Source organism: Lentinula edodes (genome assembly GCF_021015755.1).
Source record: "Lentinula edodes strain Le(Bin) 0899 ss11 chromosome Unknown C8R40scaffold_37, whole genome shotgun sequence".
Lineage (NCBI taxonomy): Eukaryota > Fungi > Basidiomycota > Agaricomycetes > Agaricales > Omphalotaceae > Lentinula > Lentinula edodes.
The window spans coordinates 63,988-82,602 of record NW_025764343.1 but is presented as its reverse complement, the minus strand read 5'-3'; the positions used below and the strand labels follow the sequence as shown (position 1 = coordinate 82,602).

Here is an 18,615-nt window from a genome sequence, read left to right as displayed (position 1 = left end):
TGTACACTGATGTCAATCACTTCAGATATCAAGCCTTTTGTCTGGTACGAGTTGCCCGAGGAATATCAACACTTATGTGTTGTACGGGCTTTTGTCAAATGGATCCTTGTATCAGGTTTGAAAGAAGGGTACCTTTTTCGCAAGATTCGAGCCAATGATCGCCTTGCTGAGGAAAATGAGCCCATGGTGTGATCTTGTGTAATATTCTCTCCCTTTGCTTTTGCTCAACAGTGCTTTAGACCTCAGAACAATTTCTTGAGATGTTTTGGAACAATCTTCTTGATGTAGGTGTTGACTTTGTTCCCTATGGAACACACTCGTTCCGACGTGGTGGGTGCCAGTGGCTTTCTGTAGAACGCCGCTAGCCTTTGCGTCAGATCTGTGAGTGGGGAGGATGGAGTCAGGAATTCACACATCTGACTATCGTGAAATACCTTATTTCATGGAATGACAATCCTCATGTTGATCGTGATGATTTTTTCAACATGAACTGTGCACCTACTACTGCCTGTCCTACTTGTAATCGCACATGCCATTGTGCTTGAAAAATAGATCATTTTATTATAACCAAATTAACAACCGTATACATAAAGCTGTTGATATACTAAATTATAGCAAAGAAGGAAAGGTTTATATAGAACGCTTTGCTAACTCAATGCGGTAGTGTCGAGCGATTGTAGGTTTATCAGTAAGTACATTACCACGGTTATTGACAAAGACCTTTGAAAAATTATCACCATATTTAGCCTTGGCCTGATCAACTAACTGCTGATCGTGCTCACTCCGAAGGTCACGAAGTCGATTAGTGATGGCTTTCCAGTGGAATCGATCACCAGTACTGGAGGAGAACTCTTGACAGAACTGCTCGGGGCTGCTAGACCAATAACGCTCCGCGACATACTAGAAAAAATTGTAAACAAAGAACTGCTGTATATAGACGATTCCCACCTTCCATTCGACCCAGAGTCTTTTCAACCATGACCAGGTGCCGTCATTCTTGTGACTGAAGACTTGCTTCCAGTATTTAAGAGCGATAGGAGCACCGTTGATTTCCAGCAGGCTACCACAGTCAACGGGGTCCCAATTGGGTCGCTCATCATCCCAGACACGGTCTAGTCGAGCGATGTCGGTGACAAATGAAATCTGGCGGGGCTCACGAACCTCCCTATATTTGTAATAAATTACTTGCCCATGCCCAATCGTAACCTCATCAGACCTCTCTTTCTGCATAGATGAAGCAGCACCTGCATTCACAATCGGTTGTGGCACTACAGCCCCATTGCTGAAATTCTGTGAGAGGCCGAACGGGCTTGGGGCGAGACCTACCGTACTATGGAACCCGGTAAAGTCATAAATCCGTAAATTCATAAACTCATAAATGAGGTCACGTGAAGCTAATAGGAGGTCACATGGGAGCTATTACACCAGTGGCACATCTTATCAACTTACATCTCCTATTTTCAGTTTACAGTGGTTATTTCAACACCTCTGTGATTTGAATGTATATGATAAGCTCTGTTGATAAAACCTTGGAATAGTATTCAGGCAGATTAGGTGCAGGATAACAGTTGAAAAACCAGTGAGTGTGTTATAGTAGTGTACATTACTTGCAAGGAGTTTCCCCAAGCTTGACAGTCAGCATATCAACTTGAAGTACTTACAATTCATGGTTGTTGTGATGTATAAATATAGCAGTTGTAATAAATAGTTGTACTCTATGTCAATGCATCTGCAAAACCTGTGTGTTTGCCAGAGCAAGGGTACTGGCTGGAGAGCACTCTCCAGCACCCAAAGCACTGAGATCAAAATTTGAAACTTGCTCTGGCTGCTGAAAAGTGCTTTCAGATGCTCTTGGAGAATTAGCCAAAAAAACAGGTTTTCCAGATGTGTACTTAATGACAGTGTATCTTTAATGTCAGTGTACTTTAATGTTAATGTCAGTGTATCTGTAATGTCAGTGTACTTTAATGTCAGTGTATCTTTATGTCAGTGTATCTTTAATGTCAGTGACAAGTGTATCTTTAATGTCAGTGAACTCAGTTGACGGTGTTATTACATGCCATTGCCTCAGTTTGCAAAATATCTGTGGACACTAGGTACATTCAACCAACATGAAATTTCTGTTGGTACCCTAAGATAATGCCAGTATGTATACTGATCTGCAAAACCCTACATGACTATTAATTTTGCTGGAAAGTGCTTCCAGCTGTTCCCAGGTAAATAGCTAAGAGTACAGGTTTTAAAGATTAGTACATTGCTGAACAAATTCAATACTATATAACTTGAATGCCCAAAAAATATCTCAGTATTCTTGGAGACCCCTTGCAAGGACTTTGGCTTAAATGAATTGCAGAGTAGATAACAATTTGTACAAATTTGTGTTTGCAAGCAATTTCCTAGGATTGTGGTCAGTGTATCAGTCACATCTGTGTAGGAATAGATAAGACTCAGTTGAGTGTAAAGATCAACTATATTAGTACCTGTAGGAATAGATAAGACTAAGGATTGTATAAGTACAGGTTTGAATAAGGAAACTGGAAATGAGTAAACATACCTCAGTTGAGTGTAAAGATCAACTGAGGGAATAACTAGCGAAACGAAAGATATATAACCCGATCACCAGGTCGGGTTGGTAAGCCGAAACATAGGTAAAAGATAAGCAGCCAAACAGAAGTATAGTATTGAAGGAAAAAAAGGAAACGTCAAAGCTAGGCGTACGGAGTACTCTCCAACAATCTGTAAAACCTATATTTTTGGCTAAAATCTCAAAAGCAGCTGACAGCACTGTCCAGCTGGGAAAGCACTCCCAGTAGTTTATGAGTGCTGAACAGCATGCACAGCACTCTTCAGCTAGTATCATTTGGTCTCATGAACATCCAGGTTTTACAGATCAGTATATGGTCAGTGTATGGTCAGTGTAGTAGTTAGCAGTGTATTAATTGGTGTACAAGTACCACACCTCAGGCATGGGCCTGTCTGTTTGCCATAGTACTAATCATTGTACTGATACAGCTTTATCCATGTCTAGAGCAGATTGATCAATGATCAAGCTCAAGACTTGGTGGTTAAGATGAGCAGAAGAATATCAAGGCTGTAAATAATGATGTCATCAAATTCATGAATTTACAGATTTACAAATTTACGGATTTACTGGTTTCCATACCACGCCACTTCTGCTTGGGGCGGACACATGCGGAAGGACAGGAGGGACCAGTAACTGGCTCGGGGTGAAGCAGCCAACTTGGACACTTGAAATACCTAGACAGGAAGCTTAGATGGATGAGCTGTGATCAGGGATCAGGGTACTCACCAGTTGTGGGAAAAGAGCCATGGTGGTGAATCGTATGGCTTGACGTCAGCCCAGCTTGGAGAGAATTCGGAGGTAGACCTGTGAGAAGTTAAGTGAGCGAAATGTTATGGAGGAAACTGAATGAATCACTTCTTGATGAGGATACCGGGAACGGAGCCAGCGTTGCAAGCATTGAGTATGGGGGTTTGGGAGGTACTGAAAGCCCACTGAGTATCTGGATGGTAGCTGTAAGGGTAGCGATTTGCTCAGACATTGAACGCAAGTTCTCTGCTACCGCTACCTGAAGGAATAACATTAGAGGTGGAATGAAAAAAAAGCCCATGACACACACCTTGCTATTCGCTTTCTCCTTAGCCTGTTCCTCCTCTCTAATTTTCTTTCTGCGGGCAAGCTCCTCACGGGGGATGAAGGGATGAGCATCATCAAACTCCTTTGCCTGACAACTGCATAAGTTTAGATCTACGAAGGACAAACAGATGACATACCAAACGCAGAAGCGAGTTCTTCTCCTCTAGAGTTCGCATATCCTTCGAGCGTTCCGAGGCAAAGAGCTGAGCACCGAGCGGAGTGTGCAAGGGGAGACCCATCAACTCATTCCGTCGCAGGACCGAGGGCTTCAGCTTCTTGATTTTCGCGGGGCTTACATTTGTCTGGGGCCTTGTCAAGTCCATGCCGCGGGCCTCCATTCCGCCGTTCGGTACTCCGAAGATCTGCTCCTTATTGTAATCTCACTCTTATTGTTCTTTCTCGCTACACATACCCTTTCGTTCTAGTCCCTCCTTATTGTCTTTTACTTTACCCTGCAGGTACTACTCGTATAGCTCCTAGTAGTTAGTCTGGCGCTCCGCACCGCTGCGCCGCTCCGTAGATATAAATACTGCCTGTACGCTACTGTAGTTCCTCAGTTTAATTATCAACTTAGATCTCCCTTCCCAACTTAACTCCTCTCTAAGTCTTCAGGCTCATCGCCTTGGAGTACTCTCTACTATAACCTTAGGACTTAGACGTTCTCTGGTTCGCTCCTCGTCACCGGCGATACCGCCGCTCCGACCTGGCTGCTTCTCAGTTCCTCCCTTCTCTACTCTCGATCTCCGGGGACTAACGGCGTAACAGCGGTGTTGTTAATAACTTCACTACTGTCCCACTCGTCTTCCGCACTTAGACACCTTGTAGCTTTGGCACGGTTACACGGTGTACATGATCTTAACAGGCCTGTGCTTCGTGATACTGCCATCACGAACACCTCGATGAGCACGTCGAGCATTGGGAAGGAGGCTGGAATGGAGATGTGATCAGCTGTAGGAAGAGTGTGAACAGTTAGCAAAAACATACTGTTGCCATCGGCTCTTATCCTGGCTGAACCCTGCTATCCTCTCCTTTAAAACTTTCTTGTTGCCTGTGGTTGAGAGACAATACTGCTTGCAGAGTTCTTTCAGTCCTGGACCTGTCAACTGGTTGCTGGAGGAAGGGGAAAGATAGCATGTAAGCTGGAAGTTTCAAAGATTAAGGAGAGAGGATACGAACATATTTGTATATATAGCATAATATATCCCATTTTCATGCTTTCCTGGAAGCACAAGCGTGTCAGCGGGTTGAGGGTCTGCCGGATAGACAACTTTGAGTTCTTCATCTTCATTTTCGATAGTCTGAGCCTCGCCCAAATTGCCGAGCTTGTCAACATCCATCGCATCAATGATTTGCTGTGTTCTAACTGTGAGTAGTGAGAGAGCGACGGCCTGAGCATTCACAACGCCGTGAAAAAGTGCAAGTGATTCGGGGTCGAGGTCGTCAAGAGCAGAGACGAGGAGCGGGACAGAGAGATAGCTGGCGGCAGCAGCACCATTGTCGATCAAGCTGTAAAGGACGACGCCGAGTGTTAATAGTGGGAACGGAGGTAAATAGATTGAGAGGGACAGGCGAAATGACGGGCAGAGAACCGGCCAACCCATGGTGAGAAAAGAAATCAACAGTAACGTGATTGTAATACAGACGGACAATGCAGATCTCGGCCAAAAGTGCATCGTCCAAATCCGATCAAATTTTTCCGGCCCTGTCATCCGGGCGTGACTTCACCGTCTATACTGAGAGAGAAGTGTCTGATGTGAATCCCAATCTCTTTAAAATCACCTTGCTTGCAAGGTCTATTGCACTCCGGAAGTTAAGTTGTTTTGTGCAGGCACATTTTGGTTGTGCTTGGCCTCATGCTTTTGCCAAATGTTTACAAACATCCAGAGCTCTGTGCTTGCTTTGCAGTGCACCTTATATGCACCACATTCTTTCCTCAATACTCAGATTAATCAAACAAATTTCCACAAGGCTTTTGAAGTGTGTATATCCTGTAGTGCACCTTATGTGCCTTGTTTTTTTCACTTGATACTTGAACTAAAATCTACACCTTGACAAAGACACTCAGATAATGCTTAGACCACACTTTTTGCATACATAAATCCTGCATCATTCCCTAGTTCCTGCCATACCAGTTCTAGTATCCATTTCACTGAAATTTATCCTTTCCCAAGCAAGGTGCAGTCCACAACAGTGGAGCCTAGTTCAAAAGACATTTCCCGATATTATATACCTAAACGTCGAGCCTTGGAGATTTTTCCCGCAGTGATACCTCCGCAATTGCGAGCAGAAGGTTTTAAAGCAATGCCAGAAGACCTCAACTAAATTGAAGTGAAAGAAGTTGTCGGTTTCCGGCCTGTACGAAACAGCGGTTTACGTTTGAAGAGAGGGAGTATTTCGGTACCGGTTTTGCATAGTTATGGTCACTCTGGAGCCGGCTGGCAATCGAGCAGGCATTGCCTGGCATTGCGCGGAGATGGTGATAAAGAGCCTCAATGGTTTAATGCAGCTAGATATCCACTAATCGGTATTCGTGGACTGCTCTGATAGTTCGACATCAACTGGTATCATCAACTTGGGGGAAGATGAGAATGTTGCAATCTATACGAAGAGATAGAATGCACCTCTCTTGAACAATTTTGAACTTTGTCAACGAGTTCCTCAAATTCCTGGAACTGCACTTGCCGAAGTTTCCAATCCGTTTCAAAGGCCTTTAGTTTAGTTTCCAAGCCTTCGAGCTTATGATATGCCATTGCTATCTTGGGCTTTCTGATATCCAAGAGCTTTCCTTTCAAGCGCGATTCGGCATTCTTGATTCTTGCCTGATCCTGCTTCTTCTGCACCGCGTAGACACGAATTAAGGTGGAGTGACGCTGCTCTACTACTACCGCCAAGCGTTTCACTTCTTGCACACTGTCCGTCAATGCAGATGCCTGTTGTTCAAGATGGCGAATCAAGGGTTGGAGCAGCTGATACGCAGTTCTCCCTGAAGTAGAGGCCGTGATTCTAGCCTTCCCCTCTATGCATTCCTGGCACCCTGACAGCACACCATTCATGGCCAACAAGCGATCATCCATCATGGTCACAAAACTCTTCGCGATTTTATGGTGAGTGTCGACGGACCGTTCGAGGGCTCGAACTCTCTCTAAGGCTTGTCTAATGAAATGTTCAATCTCTCCTTGGCCCTAAATTGCATGACGTTATTGCTTTTTTATATTTGCATGGTTGAGACGAGGTTTACCTGCGTGATACTCTGGCACCAGCGTTTCAAGTCAAAGTTGGCCATCTCTCAACAAAGGAAACACAGTTTCGAAGATAGAAATTAGGAATTAACTTGAGCGAGTAAGATAAACAAAAGCAGAGCGATGAAATTGTTGTCTGGATATGACCTAGCTAGGTGGCAGTCGGTTATTAAAAGCAGAGCTTGGAATTGCCGCCCACCGGCGCTTAGTACTTTTGAAACTGACCATAATGGCCTCATCTGATTCTCAGCTCCTCGCATTCATCGATAGGCAAAAGCTGCTTCTAAATCGAGAAAGAGATGCTGAAGTTGAAAGGAGCTCACTTCTGCTCTCGAATTGTGGACCCAGATTACTGGAACAGAAGGGATTGGCTCTTCTGGGACTTGGCATACACGAAGTTAAGATTGGTTTAGGTGGAAAGACGTGTGTTCCTAATCCTTCCTCCTTGATGGTATATTGACAATGGTCAAGTGCAGGCTAATTGAGCTCGAAAGGCCATCTGCATATCATACGAACCCCACTTTTCCTCCTCATAACCTGAGGTAGCTTGGATTCCACTAGTCGTTTCTTTCGAATCGGCTATTCATCCGTACTTTTTCAGAACAGGCGACCTTGCTCGAATCGAAGCAAACATCACTACGAAGTCAAAGAAACAAGCATCCACAGATACTAAGGACTCAACAGTGGAAGGCGTGGTATACAAAGTCTCTGATACGCGTATCGTCCTCGCTGTGGATAGTGAAGATGATCTTGGTCTTCCCGAACGCTGTCGTCTTGTGAAACTGGCGAACAGTGTTACTTATGATCGGTGGGTCCTTTCTTCCGGTATACCTCAATTTTTCATTGAATCGACACAGTATGGATCATGCGATTGAACATCTTGAAAAAACTATCAAAGGCGAAAAAGACTCTGAACTGACTCCATTGATCAAGGTGCTCATGGGAATGATGCCTCCCTCTCCTCTAAACAAACTTGAAGATATCTCATTTTTCGACGAATCCCTCAATCCCAGCCAGAAAGAAGCCATAAGGTTCTGTCTGGAATCACCTGAAGTGGCTTGTATCCATGGACCCCCGGGCACCGGAAAGGTGAGCTTAGACATCGTAAATCATCTGGCACGTACATATCGCGTTTATGCCTAGACCCATACTCTCATCGAGATTATTCGCCAACTAGCCTCCACCTCCTCGAAACGGATCCTGGTCTGTGGCGCCTCTAACCTTTCCGTAGACAACATCCTTGAACGCCTTCTCGCTCTTCCTGTCTCTGATAAATCCCCACGTCTAAGGGTAACTCGTATTGGACACCCAGCACGAGTCATGACACACCAAGGTATTCTAGAGGCTACGTTAGATATGAAGGCGGCCAGGACAGACCAAGCTGCGTTGGCGAAAGATGTTAAATCTGAACTAGAAACGACGCTGGCATTATTGTCCGGCAAGGGGAAGGGCGTGAAGGGGAAAGTCAAAGGCACAGAACGGAAAAAGCTATGGGAAGAAGTAAAAGCATTGCGGAAGGAGTAAGTGTTCTTGTCGGGTGCATTCATTGTGAAATTCACCCTTCAATTTTAGGTATAGAAAGCGCGAAGGAGGAATTGTTAGCTCGGTACTTAATGAATCCCAGGTGAAGCGTTGCCATTCCCGAAGTGTAGTGAAGTATATTGACCTCACAGTCCAGATTGTGGTCGCTACATGCCACTCGTCCGGCGGAAGGCAATTACGGAACCAGGAATTCGACGTCGTTATCATTGATGAAGCAACTCAAGCCATTGAAGCAGTAAGCTACGCCCATTAAGGTCTTTTCGTAACTTACAACGTCTAATGTAGGTATGCTGGATCCCGATATTCAAAGCAAAGAAACTCATACTTGCTGGCGACCCTATGCAACTTCCTCCCACTGTTCTCTCCTTGGACAAACGTAGGAAGCAACAGAGTAAAGGCGCATCGGCTTCAAGTTCAAAATCACAAACCAAGACAAGTAGTGGAAAGTCCAAGGTGAAACCCAATTTGGCGAAGAATGCGACGCCGATACGCCCTTCTCCTTCTGATTCTCGTAAAGATGAGGAAAATGCTGGCAATGGTAGCGGCGATGATGTCAAGGGCGAGATGGCGATTGAAGATAGCAAATCACCATCCACGCCTGATTCCGGCACAGAAGAAGAAAGCGCTGGCAGTGGGAGCGACGATGATGCCAAGTCCAAGACCGTTGTTGCAAATAACAAGCCACGATCAAAAATGTCTATATTGCGCCCTTCACGCAGTCTCGAAACGACCCTATTCGACCGATTGGAGTCGATGTACGGATCTGGCATCAAGAGGATGTTGAACGTTCAATACCGGTGCGTTGATGGACTCGCGTTTCCTACATCCGTCACTTATACATACCTATCAGGATGCACAATCAAATCTGTACATTTCCATCCCGGACTCTATACTCGAATAAGTTGACTTCGCATCCCTCTGTTGCAAATCATCTGCTGCTTGACTTGCCCGAGACTCAGTCCGCTAACACGTCGACAAAGGCATCAGACGACGAGGAAACGCGGAAGGAGATTCTCGGAACTCCGATAACATTCTTTGATACTGCAGGGTGTGAATACTTTGAGCGATTAGATGGAGAAAGCGGTGGGGATAGTGACGAAGGAAGTCGATGCAACGAAAATGAGGCGACGGTTGTGAAGCAATGGGTGGAAGGTCTGGTCCGTATTCATTGTGTTTTTGTACATTTCGTGGTCCATTCAATGTCTTTGGTTGTATTGGTAGGTTGAAGCTGGCGTAGGTCCAGAACGTATCGCAGTCATTACTCCGTATGTGTTTCCTCATGCATTTCGCTATCCTCTCAATTCTGCACCTAGATATCAGGCGCAGGTGACGTTGTTGACGTCTTTTTTAAGACCCTTGTATGGGACGCTACTAGAAATCGGAACCGTCGACGGTATGCAAGGTCGAGAAAAGGATGCTGTGGTTATCAGCCTTGTGAGAAGTAACGACAAGGTACGTACGTATCTATCGTTGAGACTTATATCCGTTTGAACAATCGACAGAGAGAAGTGGGATTTTTGAAGGAAAAAAGACGTTTGAATGGTGTGCTAAACCTCTCCCTGTGAATTTGCTTGTTACTTATAGACGTAAATGCAGTGGCTATGACTCGAGCCAAGCGTCACCTTGTAAGTATCACTCGTCGTACTGTTTAGATGTAGCATTGACCGACATATCTTTCTAGTGTGTAGTCGGAGATTCGTCCACAGTTATGCATGGAGGAAGTTACTTGAAGAAATGGCTGCGGTGGTTGGATGAGAACGCTGACGTGCGCTACGCTGGGATAGATTAGTTATGGGGTCTTGAGATCAGGATTGACGTGTACTAGAAAACAAAAATGAGGCCAAGTAGTCAAGTCCGTACACAATCGGTTGGAGGCAGTGAGCTGGTCGTCCCGTAATGTTCGTCGCCGGAGTTTCCGAAACGCGTCGCGACGCGTTCCACGTGTCAAGTACGTAAGCCGCTTCCTTTTCGCGTCCATGAAGATCGACTCGATGAGGTCACTGGATTTCCTCTTGAATCTGAAGAGCCTCCAACATGAGGCTCTGCCATGTTTTGTACCTCCGTAGCCGTCGATTAACATTCAACGTGCATCGTGGTCCTGTTTTCTATTCTAGCTGCAGTCAAAATGCTCCGAACACGCGAAGACCAGGCGAAGAACAGTTATATCATGATGCATATTACCTGTATGAACGATCTTACTAGCCGCACCTATCTCTCACTCAATATCTCTAGTTTTGCTCCAGAAGTCATGCCTTTAGCAACCCCAGGCCATAACAAACTCCGAAGGTCTTCACGATACACGTCCCAGCAGACAGTAGGGTCTATGCATTGGCTTTTTCGGACAAACATTCCTAGAAGAAGATCCTCTTATTATCCTACTGATGTACGGAAGCGTAACTTCTTCGGAATGGGAGAAATAGTCAGTGTTCTGACAAATGTACGTTTCCGTGTTATCCCTCAAAGCCTCAAACTCATAGACGTCAATTTATAGCCAGCAGAGACTGTTCGTTCACTTACAGAATCCAAGCGACTTCTTGAAGAGGCTCGGCAGGAAATCAAAGAGAATCGTGAACGCTCACAAATTCGCCCCAAACATACCTTTTCCAGACTTCCGGGTTTCTTCGCTCGTCGAGCTGAAGCCAAAACGATTGAACGGGCTTTGGAAGGAGAACCTGCATTCACTGTTCTTTTTGGTGCTACATCAGTCGGAAAGGTGCGTTTGCGCGACTCTCGTTTTCCGTTTCTACATTGTAACACCGAGGTTATCTACTTTCAGACTGCCCTCCTTCGCGAAGTTTTATGCCGAGACTCGTACCATGTCCTTCATTTCGACCTCCGGATAGCCGGGTTTGCAGATCTTGCCAGTCTGTACATGAGTTTGAGTCGTCAGATGGAACAGTATTTCGAAGCCATGTCGACTCAGATGGAAGGGTATAAGGAGTTTGAGAAGGAGGCATGGAGTTTTAAGGTAAACATAGTGGTTCATTTGACTGATATAGTTTTTGACTCTCGATAGCATGATCGTTTGAATGTTGAACGGAGAATGACAGAAGTCCCTCCAGATTCGGGCATCAGTCGAGTAAAAACCAGTGATATCGCGAGGCTTATGGAACTATTCCAGGTATGGCACGCAGTCATTCGTACTGTGGAATTCGCTTAATTTCGTGGTTATGCAGTCATCATTACTGAAATACTGGGAATTCAACCCATACGAAGAAGAAGACCGGAAAATAGAAATGCGTAAGGAAGAAGAAAAACATGGGTCGTCGTCTAAAACTCGTGTTGATCCTTCCTGTGTAAATGGCAAACGTGAAACCACTGGATTCCGAAATCTTCTGCACCTCAGGAGCAAGCACGAGGACCAAGGTAAGAAGAAACAACGTCTTGCAGAGCATGAAGGCGAGTCAGAGAAGGAAGCTGAGAAACGGAAACGGCCTGTGAAGAAGATGCCTGTATGTTTTCTCATCCCATTCAAAATGGTAGATTTTCAAATACTTATATAGGTCGTCTTTTTCGATGAAGCCCATAAATTGTATGTAGCAAGCTTATGCCCAAGTTGATTGCGAGGCTCAAGACGTGTCCTTCTAGGCCGGCCCTCATCCAGTCAACAGAGGCGATGAACTGCATCCTGAGTGCATTCCTTGTCCTGACCAAACAGGATCGACTGTGTCATGTCATACACGCCACTAGCGACCCATTTTACCACACTTGGTTGAGACAGCTGAACGTCATGCAACATTGCAAGGTGCGTCTGCTTCATCGTCGGTGATCTACATTGGATTTAATTCTAAACTTACCAGATCATAACCATCGGGGATTGTTCAAAAGCGGAGACGCGAGTATTCTTTCGTGAACAGCTTCTACCTCGTGTTCCAGAGCACATTCAGTATGGACTTAATTTTGAGGTGCTCTATGAAGCATTTGGAGGAAAGTTGGTGCATTGGCACGATTTTGTGACAGATTACAGTGAGTGAACCGTTATTTCGATTATCCTCATCACTGAATAGTCGGTTTTGAGTAAATACCAATGGTCGTCTTGACGGTATGTCCAAATATATAATCATCAAGTTGTTAGGTGACTGACTGGTGCATATAGTGAGACGAAGCTCCCATTTCTTACAGGCACATGCCCTGCTCAATCTCCACATCATTCATTCGTCTGAGCACTCTCCGGAGGGTGAGGGTCAAGAGGGAAATTCAAACCCCAACCACCCTCCTTCATCATCACGCCTACCTGGTTTCAAGATATACTCCGCAATCAGCAATCCCCGTGGCCCAAGCGTCCAGGACCCAGACAGCAGTAGCACTGCTGCGACGTACGGTGAATCAGATTTCACGGCAATGCAGCTACTGAGGGTAATCAGCCGGATCACTGAACCTGGTACAACATACCTTCCGTACTTTGCACTATGCCGAGAGTATGGGGTACATGCTGTGGATGGTATGGTCAAGGGAAGGATTTTGGATCTAAGGTGGACAGAGCCTGTGACGAAAGAATTAGAACCAGAAGGGTCATCTTATCTAAATCGTCAATCGAGACCGCTCAGCGATGAGGGAGACGAGAGCAATGGACGCACACTTGTGGATAACTCGAATCAACTGGAAGGAAACCTAGCCGCAGCATCTGAAGAAGATATTGTCCCTATCCCAGAGCAGGAGGTATTCTCGCATAACCGCCGACGGAGAAGTTCTCGCTGGCGGAGTGTGTATGAAGGGAGTATGGATTCTGTCATTGGTCCCAAATTGGTACCAACGACACCGATCATGAAGTATGCGATGAGAGAGGTATTGCGCGAGTATGATGAGGAAGTGGTTGATGATGATGATGGTACAGTGTCAGAGTATGCTTCTGCGGCATCGCTCTCAGATGTGGAAGAATATTGAATATGGTTTGGTATCATGAAGAGATTTTCAGTTTGTCGACGTCGGTTCGTTACGTATTTTTTGTATTTCTTTTCTGCATGACCAGATTCCACCCTATTCCACCACAGTCGCTCACTTGCATTTGTACTATTATTATAACGCATTCATACGTATACACGCGCAGTCGAATAACAAGGAAATGGCTGTTTCCAGCGTCCGACGCAACGAAGTAAGCAGTATCCCAAAATTTGAACTGGGTCACTTCAAGAATGCTCCGTTGGTCTCCTGTAACAACAGCTTATATTCTGGCTGGAACTATCTCAAGTATCAGTATGACGAAGGCTATGATCATTTGGAAAACGGTTGCTCACGTTGACATAGACGTTCTCCCACCACTGTATGGTTTTGGCTGTGAATTCTGCGTCCTCTTGAGAGATAACCGACTTGCGGATTCCATTGGCTTCCGCAGACTCCGCCAGAAGTTGGACTTGGCATAGCCTATCTAGAGCACCGAACAGAAACACTGCTTCATCTACGGTGTTACCAACTTACGAAAAAAGAAAGATCAGTTCACATTTGCAGGAAATAACTTACGAGGACATAACGTACGCGTCAATAATCCGTGATTTTGCAAAATACACGCCTTCCACTTGGGTCCGAGAGCATCTGCTATGTTCTTACCTTCCTGATCCGCCAGAACTACACCACCAAAATTTTGATAAACCCCAAGATTATCATAGAATAAACACGAGTCCTGGGTAAGGATATCGATTGGGCGCCCAAAAGCTGACCAGGTTTTTCCATGAATGGAATGGCAATGAGCAGCGGCCTTAACATCAGGGCGTGCTTTGTGAATAGCAGAGTCTGCGGTAGATGATGAGCGATTAGGGTACTGGAGATGCATCTGTCTAATTTACGGATATAGAAGCCAGAGGAGTTTATAGGTAACTGGGCACCATGAGGGGATACATAGCCGTCTGGACCGACCAAGACAAGCATGGATTTCTAACAAAAATGATCAGCTCATGTAGTTCAAGAAATACAGGAAAGCACACAGTCATCGTTGAGAAATGCTCTGCGAATGGGTTCATCCTATAAAATCAACACGAATTAGAGGTATCGCAGGGTGAATGAATGAACAGTTATTCACCAATAATGATCAGGAAGGACTGGATCTCTGACGGTGATATGACCGGATACACCTTCACCGTAACCGCATTTTCCCCAGTAACGAAACGCAGCTGCCATGTGCTCCTATATTGAAAGTGAGTCTGCACTCCGAGTCTTGGAAATGAGTTAATGCACCTTGATCCATTGACGCTCCTGGTATGGATCATCGAACTTGGGAACAGAACTCAATTCTATAGTTCCTGTAGCTCGATGGCCATGGGTAAACGACCAATTCTAGAATTAGAGAATGCTCTTGCCTTGCTCATTACCGCGCCAAGTACGGCGCAATGGGTTTTCAGCGAGTCCGTCAAGGGATTGATGATATTTGCCATTTACACCATTCATACTTATTGAGGGAAGGGATGGAGTGCATTTGTTTCCCAAGTCATACTTATTCTTTCCCCAACAGGCCGAGATTGCGATAAGCAACAAGTCAAATCAAATGATTTCGGATACTCCCGAGTTTGGTCCGATATAGACAGCTTTGACACTTACGAAACCCTTGCTCTTCTCACACCTTATACCCTTCAAATAACTTACCTGTGATTAACGCTTCAGTTGCCTAACACCATCCACTTGTCTACCTCAAAGTTCGCGTATGCACCCGTACAGTGGGTGGTTGTCCTCATTCTGCTCCATCCGAGTTCCGCGGATATTTATCACGGAAGCCGTGGCCCGTGATACAAAATGAAAAATGAAAATGAATGGAGTTCAAGTCTTCAAGACACCAAAGAGTATCGCGAACTGACCAGTACTGATCTGTTCCTTCGCTCTCATGACCACTTCGCCAAAGGAAATACTTCTTGTCGGACTCGGTGCAGTTGGTTCAATCTGTGTGTAGATCATTTTCACCTGCAACATAATTAAGGTTCTCACTGGTTGCCCAAAGGCGCCTTCTGTTTAAAAAAGGGCGGCCTTGCTCGCATAACTGTAGTAGCAAGGAGCAGTCATGCACTTGTAAACGGTACGCCATATACATTCATTGGTTTCGCATGCACAGTGTTCATTGCTCTCAGATTATGGTGTGCACATAAAGAGTCGACGATACGGTGAAATAATTGGATGGAAACCGGATAGACGTGCGTATTCTTCGAGCTCCTGTGTAACCTATGATAACTCTTCTTCATTCTCAGTGTGCAGGTCTGTCTCCGACGCTGCTGATCAAAAATATGACTATGTGATTGTGACTTCCAAAGCACTACCAGATTTAATCACTACCTCAACAATGCTCGCACCACTCCTATCTTCCACATATACGAAACATTTTGGGCAACCAATCTATGCGTTATTCCAAAATGGTCTCAAGGTTGAACAAGATCTGTATGATGCACTTGTTGCCCTCGGGGAACAACCGAATTCGAAGATTATCAGCACCTCACTATATACCATGACCAATATAACTACACCAGGAGTTGTCGAGCACCTTTCAATGGCTGTAAAGCCCAATCTATTGACAGTTCTCTGAGTTTCGACTAATTGTTCGATAGGACTCGATCTTCCTTGGTATCTATAGACATGGAGATTTTACCACTTGCGTCAACTCTGATGAAGAGATGAAAATACTTGCGGGGCTCGCTGCTCCCCTCGACAGTGGCGGCTTTCAAGTCCAGCTTGTCCCAGAAATTCAACGGAAGAAGTTGGCGAAAAACTTGATCAACGTGGTTTTTGCTTCTACCGCAACACTCACCAAGTCAGTCCTCATCTTAATTTGTCCGTGTATGAGCGCTGACCTACATCAATAGTTATACCGTCCCAGCTTTGTTTCGCCCTGCACCAAAGAGAGGCTCAACCTCTTACGAACCATATTTGGAGCCTCAGACCGCATCCTCAATCAACCAGTACACCATCCCTGTTCTACGAGCAATGCTTCTCGAAGTGGAAGCGCTGGGTACGTAGATTCTCTCAACATACATCTGTACAATAGGCTTCTAAAATATATACAGCACGAGCACTCGGGTTTCCTGACACCAAGGATGAGTTTCCCTCTTCCCTCGTAGATGAAACAATTGCCAACCAAAAGCGAATGCACGAGGATCCTAGAAACACTCATGTTCCGAGTATGCTTCTAGATGCTAGGAAAGGTCAGCCTATAGAGGTTGAAGTCATTGTGGGTTCCATCGTTATAATGGCCCGCGAAAGAGGGGTCCCAGTGCCAGTGAGTCCAGACTTTGCCAAAAGTGCCACTCTCTTAAACCGCCCCCAGCGCATCGAAACGTTGTATGCACTTCTGTTAGTCATTCAGAACCAAGCATTGGGACGCAAGCTGTCGTCGCCCGCTCTTCAAATATCGTGACTAAATCATCCGAAATATAATTAACATTATTAAACGGATTTCTTTCGTCCCGTCAGAAGTTGACATATATACACTCGGAAGTTCATCTATCGGGATAACCCCCAAAGAGCGCATCATAGTAAACAAAGGACAAAGCCTGAGCTGAAATTCAAACGAACTGTATGCACACAAATCATTGTAGACAACATACCTCAAAGTTTGCTTGCCATTGTTCTGATAATCTGATTCTGAACGACAAGGAGGAGTCCGTATAAGGTTTCAACACGCTATGATGATCGTATGAGTTAGCTTTCATGCGAATAAGTATGGGTGATACCCACAGGAACGGAGACCCCACGCTCCTTCGCCATTCGCACAACTTCGCCTAGGATAACTTCGACTTCGATCGGCTGTCCTTTCCGTACGTCTAGAAGCATACTAGGTACGTGCGTGCTCTCTGGTGAGACGTGAATTGATGCGGTATTATTGAGGATGCTTTCCACTGTCGAAGAAGGGAGGCCATCTTCTGAGTCCGGGAATCCAAGAGCACGAGCTGGTGGGGGTTCAGTTTCCAGTGAGAACCCCTTATAGCAGATCATGGACTCACCCAAGCTGACCAGTTCCTCCATGATAGCCTTCAGCGTAGGAATCGTGAACTCGTTAATGAGATGTGCAGTTTTGGGTGCAACAAACGGTTCATACTGGATGGAAGGATCAGATGGTGGGGGGCGGAATACCGAAGGTAGTGTGTAACTAAATTTTCCAGGTAATCAACTCTTTGTCAATAAACCGTATGGGGAAGAGTAGACATACCCAGTCAGTGAAGTGAGCGAGGAGAACGCGACGTTCCAGAAGTTCTTGGAAAACTTCTTCCTCTGAATTTCGGGCACCACACTGACTGTGCTTCCTCCCTTTGCAAGTATGGAAGCAATACCCTCAAGAATCACAGTTTCTTCGGGCGAATTGGTAGTAGTTGTAAAATCGTTATGTCTGTATATTCCAAGCGTCGGGCGATCCTACAAGAAAATGGCTATCAGCACGACACAGTTTCCAATAAGTAGAAAGCTACACACAAAACCATTATGCTCAACTACATCGGGTGCGAGAAGGTTCGTCCCAATGTAAAGCGAGGTCCCGATTATTTTCGGTTCGCCTTGCGCAAGTGCCTTGATTGCGTGATAAAGGTCCACCTCAACGTTCAAACCGTTTTGTAGGATGACATACGCTGGTTGGGGATACTTTTCAATGTAGGGAGCAGTGAGAAGAGGCGCCAAGATTGTCGGGGTCTTGATGATATCTGGTAAAGCTTTCGTCGTTAAAATGACATAGTCATAAGGCGTATCAGCAGCGCTTCCGACAGATTTGCACACTGTGTGCTTAATCAGAGACGAGAAGAGTCTGATTTGTATGTCTGAACTCACATCGATCTGGCCTCCACCCAGGTATATCTCCATATTTTGAGCTCTTGAAGTGCATTCCATTTTCTGAACAGCAGATCAGAGATTAATCCAGCGTTCACACATCAGTGCCAATTGCTCACGATTGACAGCATCATAGTTGCTTCGAGCAACTGCTGTTACGCGAGCAAGTCCACTACGTTTCGCGATGAGGGAATCTTTCCAACTATTTGTGTTAGTGAGGCTATGTAAGTTGAAGTTTAGAGGCAGGGCGCACAGATGGATCCAACACCTCCAAATCCAACGACCAGGATTTCTTTCATCGTGGCCGTCATGGTTCAAGATTTCAGTTGACTGGAAGCCGGAAGTGTACCAAGGACATCTCCCGGTCCGGATCCAGAATGGCACACTGCCGTTTTCGGGCGGAGAGTTGGTACCCAATTTGAACCATTATCATCTTCGTAGAATGGCCTA

General features: G+C 45.4%; 8 protein-coding genes across 8 annotated transcripts; 4 read left to right on the top strand and 4 right to left on the bottom strand.

Annotated features, from left to right (window-relative positions):
* Positions 1-9: 9 nt before the first annotated feature.
* On the top strand, positions 10-545 carry C8R40DRAFT_1162622 (uncharacterized protein; the record flags this gene model as incomplete). The annotated part of the gene is made up of 3 exons (XM_046230259.1): positions 10-186; positions 240-330; positions 394-545. 3 exons carry the CDS (start codon positions 10-12, stop codon positions 543-545), a joined length of 420 nt encoding a protein of 139 aa, XP_046082486.1.
* On the bottom strand, positions 488-5,267 carry C8R40DRAFT_1121696 (uncharacterized protein). The gene is made up of 11 exons (XM_046228823.1): positions 4,835-5,267; positions 4,643-4,768; positions 4,528-4,585; positions 4,494-4,496; positions 3,796-3,969; positions 3,642-3,746; positions 3,440-3,590; positions 3,311-3,388; positions 3,178-3,258; positions 949-1,310; positions 488-900 (listed from the first exon to the last, which is right to left on the bottom strand). Exons 1-11 carry the CDS (start codon positions 5,257-5,259, stop codon positions 631-633), a joined length of 1,833 nt encoding a protein of 610 aa, XP_046082485.1. The 5' UTR covers positions 5,260-5,267; the 3' UTR covers positions 488-630.
* A 687-nt stretch (positions 5,268-5,954) lies between these two features.
* On the bottom strand, positions 5,955-6,843 carry C8R40DRAFT_551279 (uncharacterized protein). The gene has a single exon (XM_046235428.1). The coding sequence runs from the start codon at positions 6,733-6,735 to the stop codon at positions 6,226-6,228; it is 510 nt and encodes a 169-aa protein (XP_046082484.1). The 5' UTR covers positions 6,736-6,843; the 3' UTR covers positions 5,955-6,225.
* Positions 6,844-7,126: 283 nt separating this feature from the next.
* On the top strand, positions 7,127-10,228 carry C8R40DRAFT_1174527 (AAA domain-containing protein; the record flags this gene model as incomplete). The annotated part of the gene is made up of 14 exons (XM_046232195.1): positions 7,127-7,320; positions 7,374-7,439; positions 7,499-7,705; positions 7,755-7,986; positions 8,041-8,417; positions 8,470-8,521; positions 8,576-8,674; positions 8,725-9,236; positions 9,290-9,596; positions 9,661-9,704; positions 9,753-9,891; positions 9,942-9,981; positions 10,036-10,064; positions 10,121-10,228. 14 exons carry the CDS (start codon positions 7,127-7,129, stop codon positions 10,226-10,228), a joined length of 2,406 nt encoding a protein of 801 aa, XP_046082483.1.
* Positions 10,229-10,762: 534 nt separating this feature from the next.
* C8R40DRAFT_1162620 (uncharacterized protein) lies at positions 10,763-13,323 on the top strand (the record flags this gene model as incomplete). Its single annotated transcript, XM_046230258.1, has 10 exons — positions 10,763-10,876; positions 10,931-11,152; positions 11,216-11,407; positions 11,456-11,560; positions 11,616-11,891; positions 11,943-11,971; positions 12,028-12,184; positions 12,240-12,405; positions 12,458-12,481; positions 12,536-13,323. The coding sequence occupies 10 exons, from the start codon at positions 10,763-10,765 to the stop codon at positions 13,321-13,323; spliced, it is 2,073 nt and encodes a 690-aa protein (XP_046082482.1).
* Positions 13,324-13,441: 118 nt separating this feature from the next.
* On the bottom strand, positions 13,442-14,984 carry C8R40DRAFT_550994 (class II aldolase/adducin N-terminal). Its single transcript, XM_046235426.1, has 9 exons — positions 14,968-14,984; positions 14,730-14,868; positions 14,608-14,672; positions 14,453-14,556; positions 14,358-14,394; positions 14,220-14,307; positions 13,912-14,166; positions 13,674-13,849; positions 13,442-13,617 (listed from the first exon to the last, which is right to left on the bottom strand). Exons 2-9 carry the CDS (start codon positions 14,815-14,817, stop codon positions 13,561-13,563), a joined length of 870 nt encoding a protein of 289 aa, XP_046082481.1. The 5' UTR covers positions 14,818-14,868; positions 14,968-14,984; the 3' UTR covers positions 13,442-13,560.
* A 263-nt stretch (positions 14,985-15,247) lies between these two features.
* C8R40DRAFT_1174524 (ketopantoate reductase PanE/ApbA-domain-containing protein) lies at positions 15,248-16,765 on the top strand (the record flags this gene model as incomplete). The annotated part of the gene is made up of 7 exons (XM_046232194.1): positions 15,248-15,305; positions 15,362-15,436; positions 15,489-15,551; positions 15,606-15,907; positions 15,960-16,162; positions 16,215-16,360; positions 16,416-16,765. The coding sequence occupies 7 exons, from the start codon at positions 15,248-15,250 to the stop codon at positions 16,763-16,765; spliced, it is 1,197 nt and encodes a 398-aa protein (XP_046082480.1).
* A 191-nt stretch (positions 16,766-16,956) lies between these two features.
* On the bottom strand, positions 16,957-18,464 carry C8R40DRAFT_1054552 (6-phosphogluconate dehydrogenase; the record flags this gene model as incomplete). Its single annotated transcript, XM_046224938.1, has 8 exons — positions 16,957-17,031; positions 17,086-17,297; positions 17,352-17,497; positions 17,558-17,760; positions 17,818-18,113; positions 18,166-18,228; positions 18,285-18,359; positions 18,419-18,464. The coding sequence occupies 8 exons, from the start codon at positions 18,462-18,464 to the stop codon at positions 16,957-16,959; spliced, it is 1,116 nt and encodes a 371-aa protein (XP_046082479.1).
* Between the last annotated feature and the right edge of the window lie 151 nt (positions 18,465-18,615).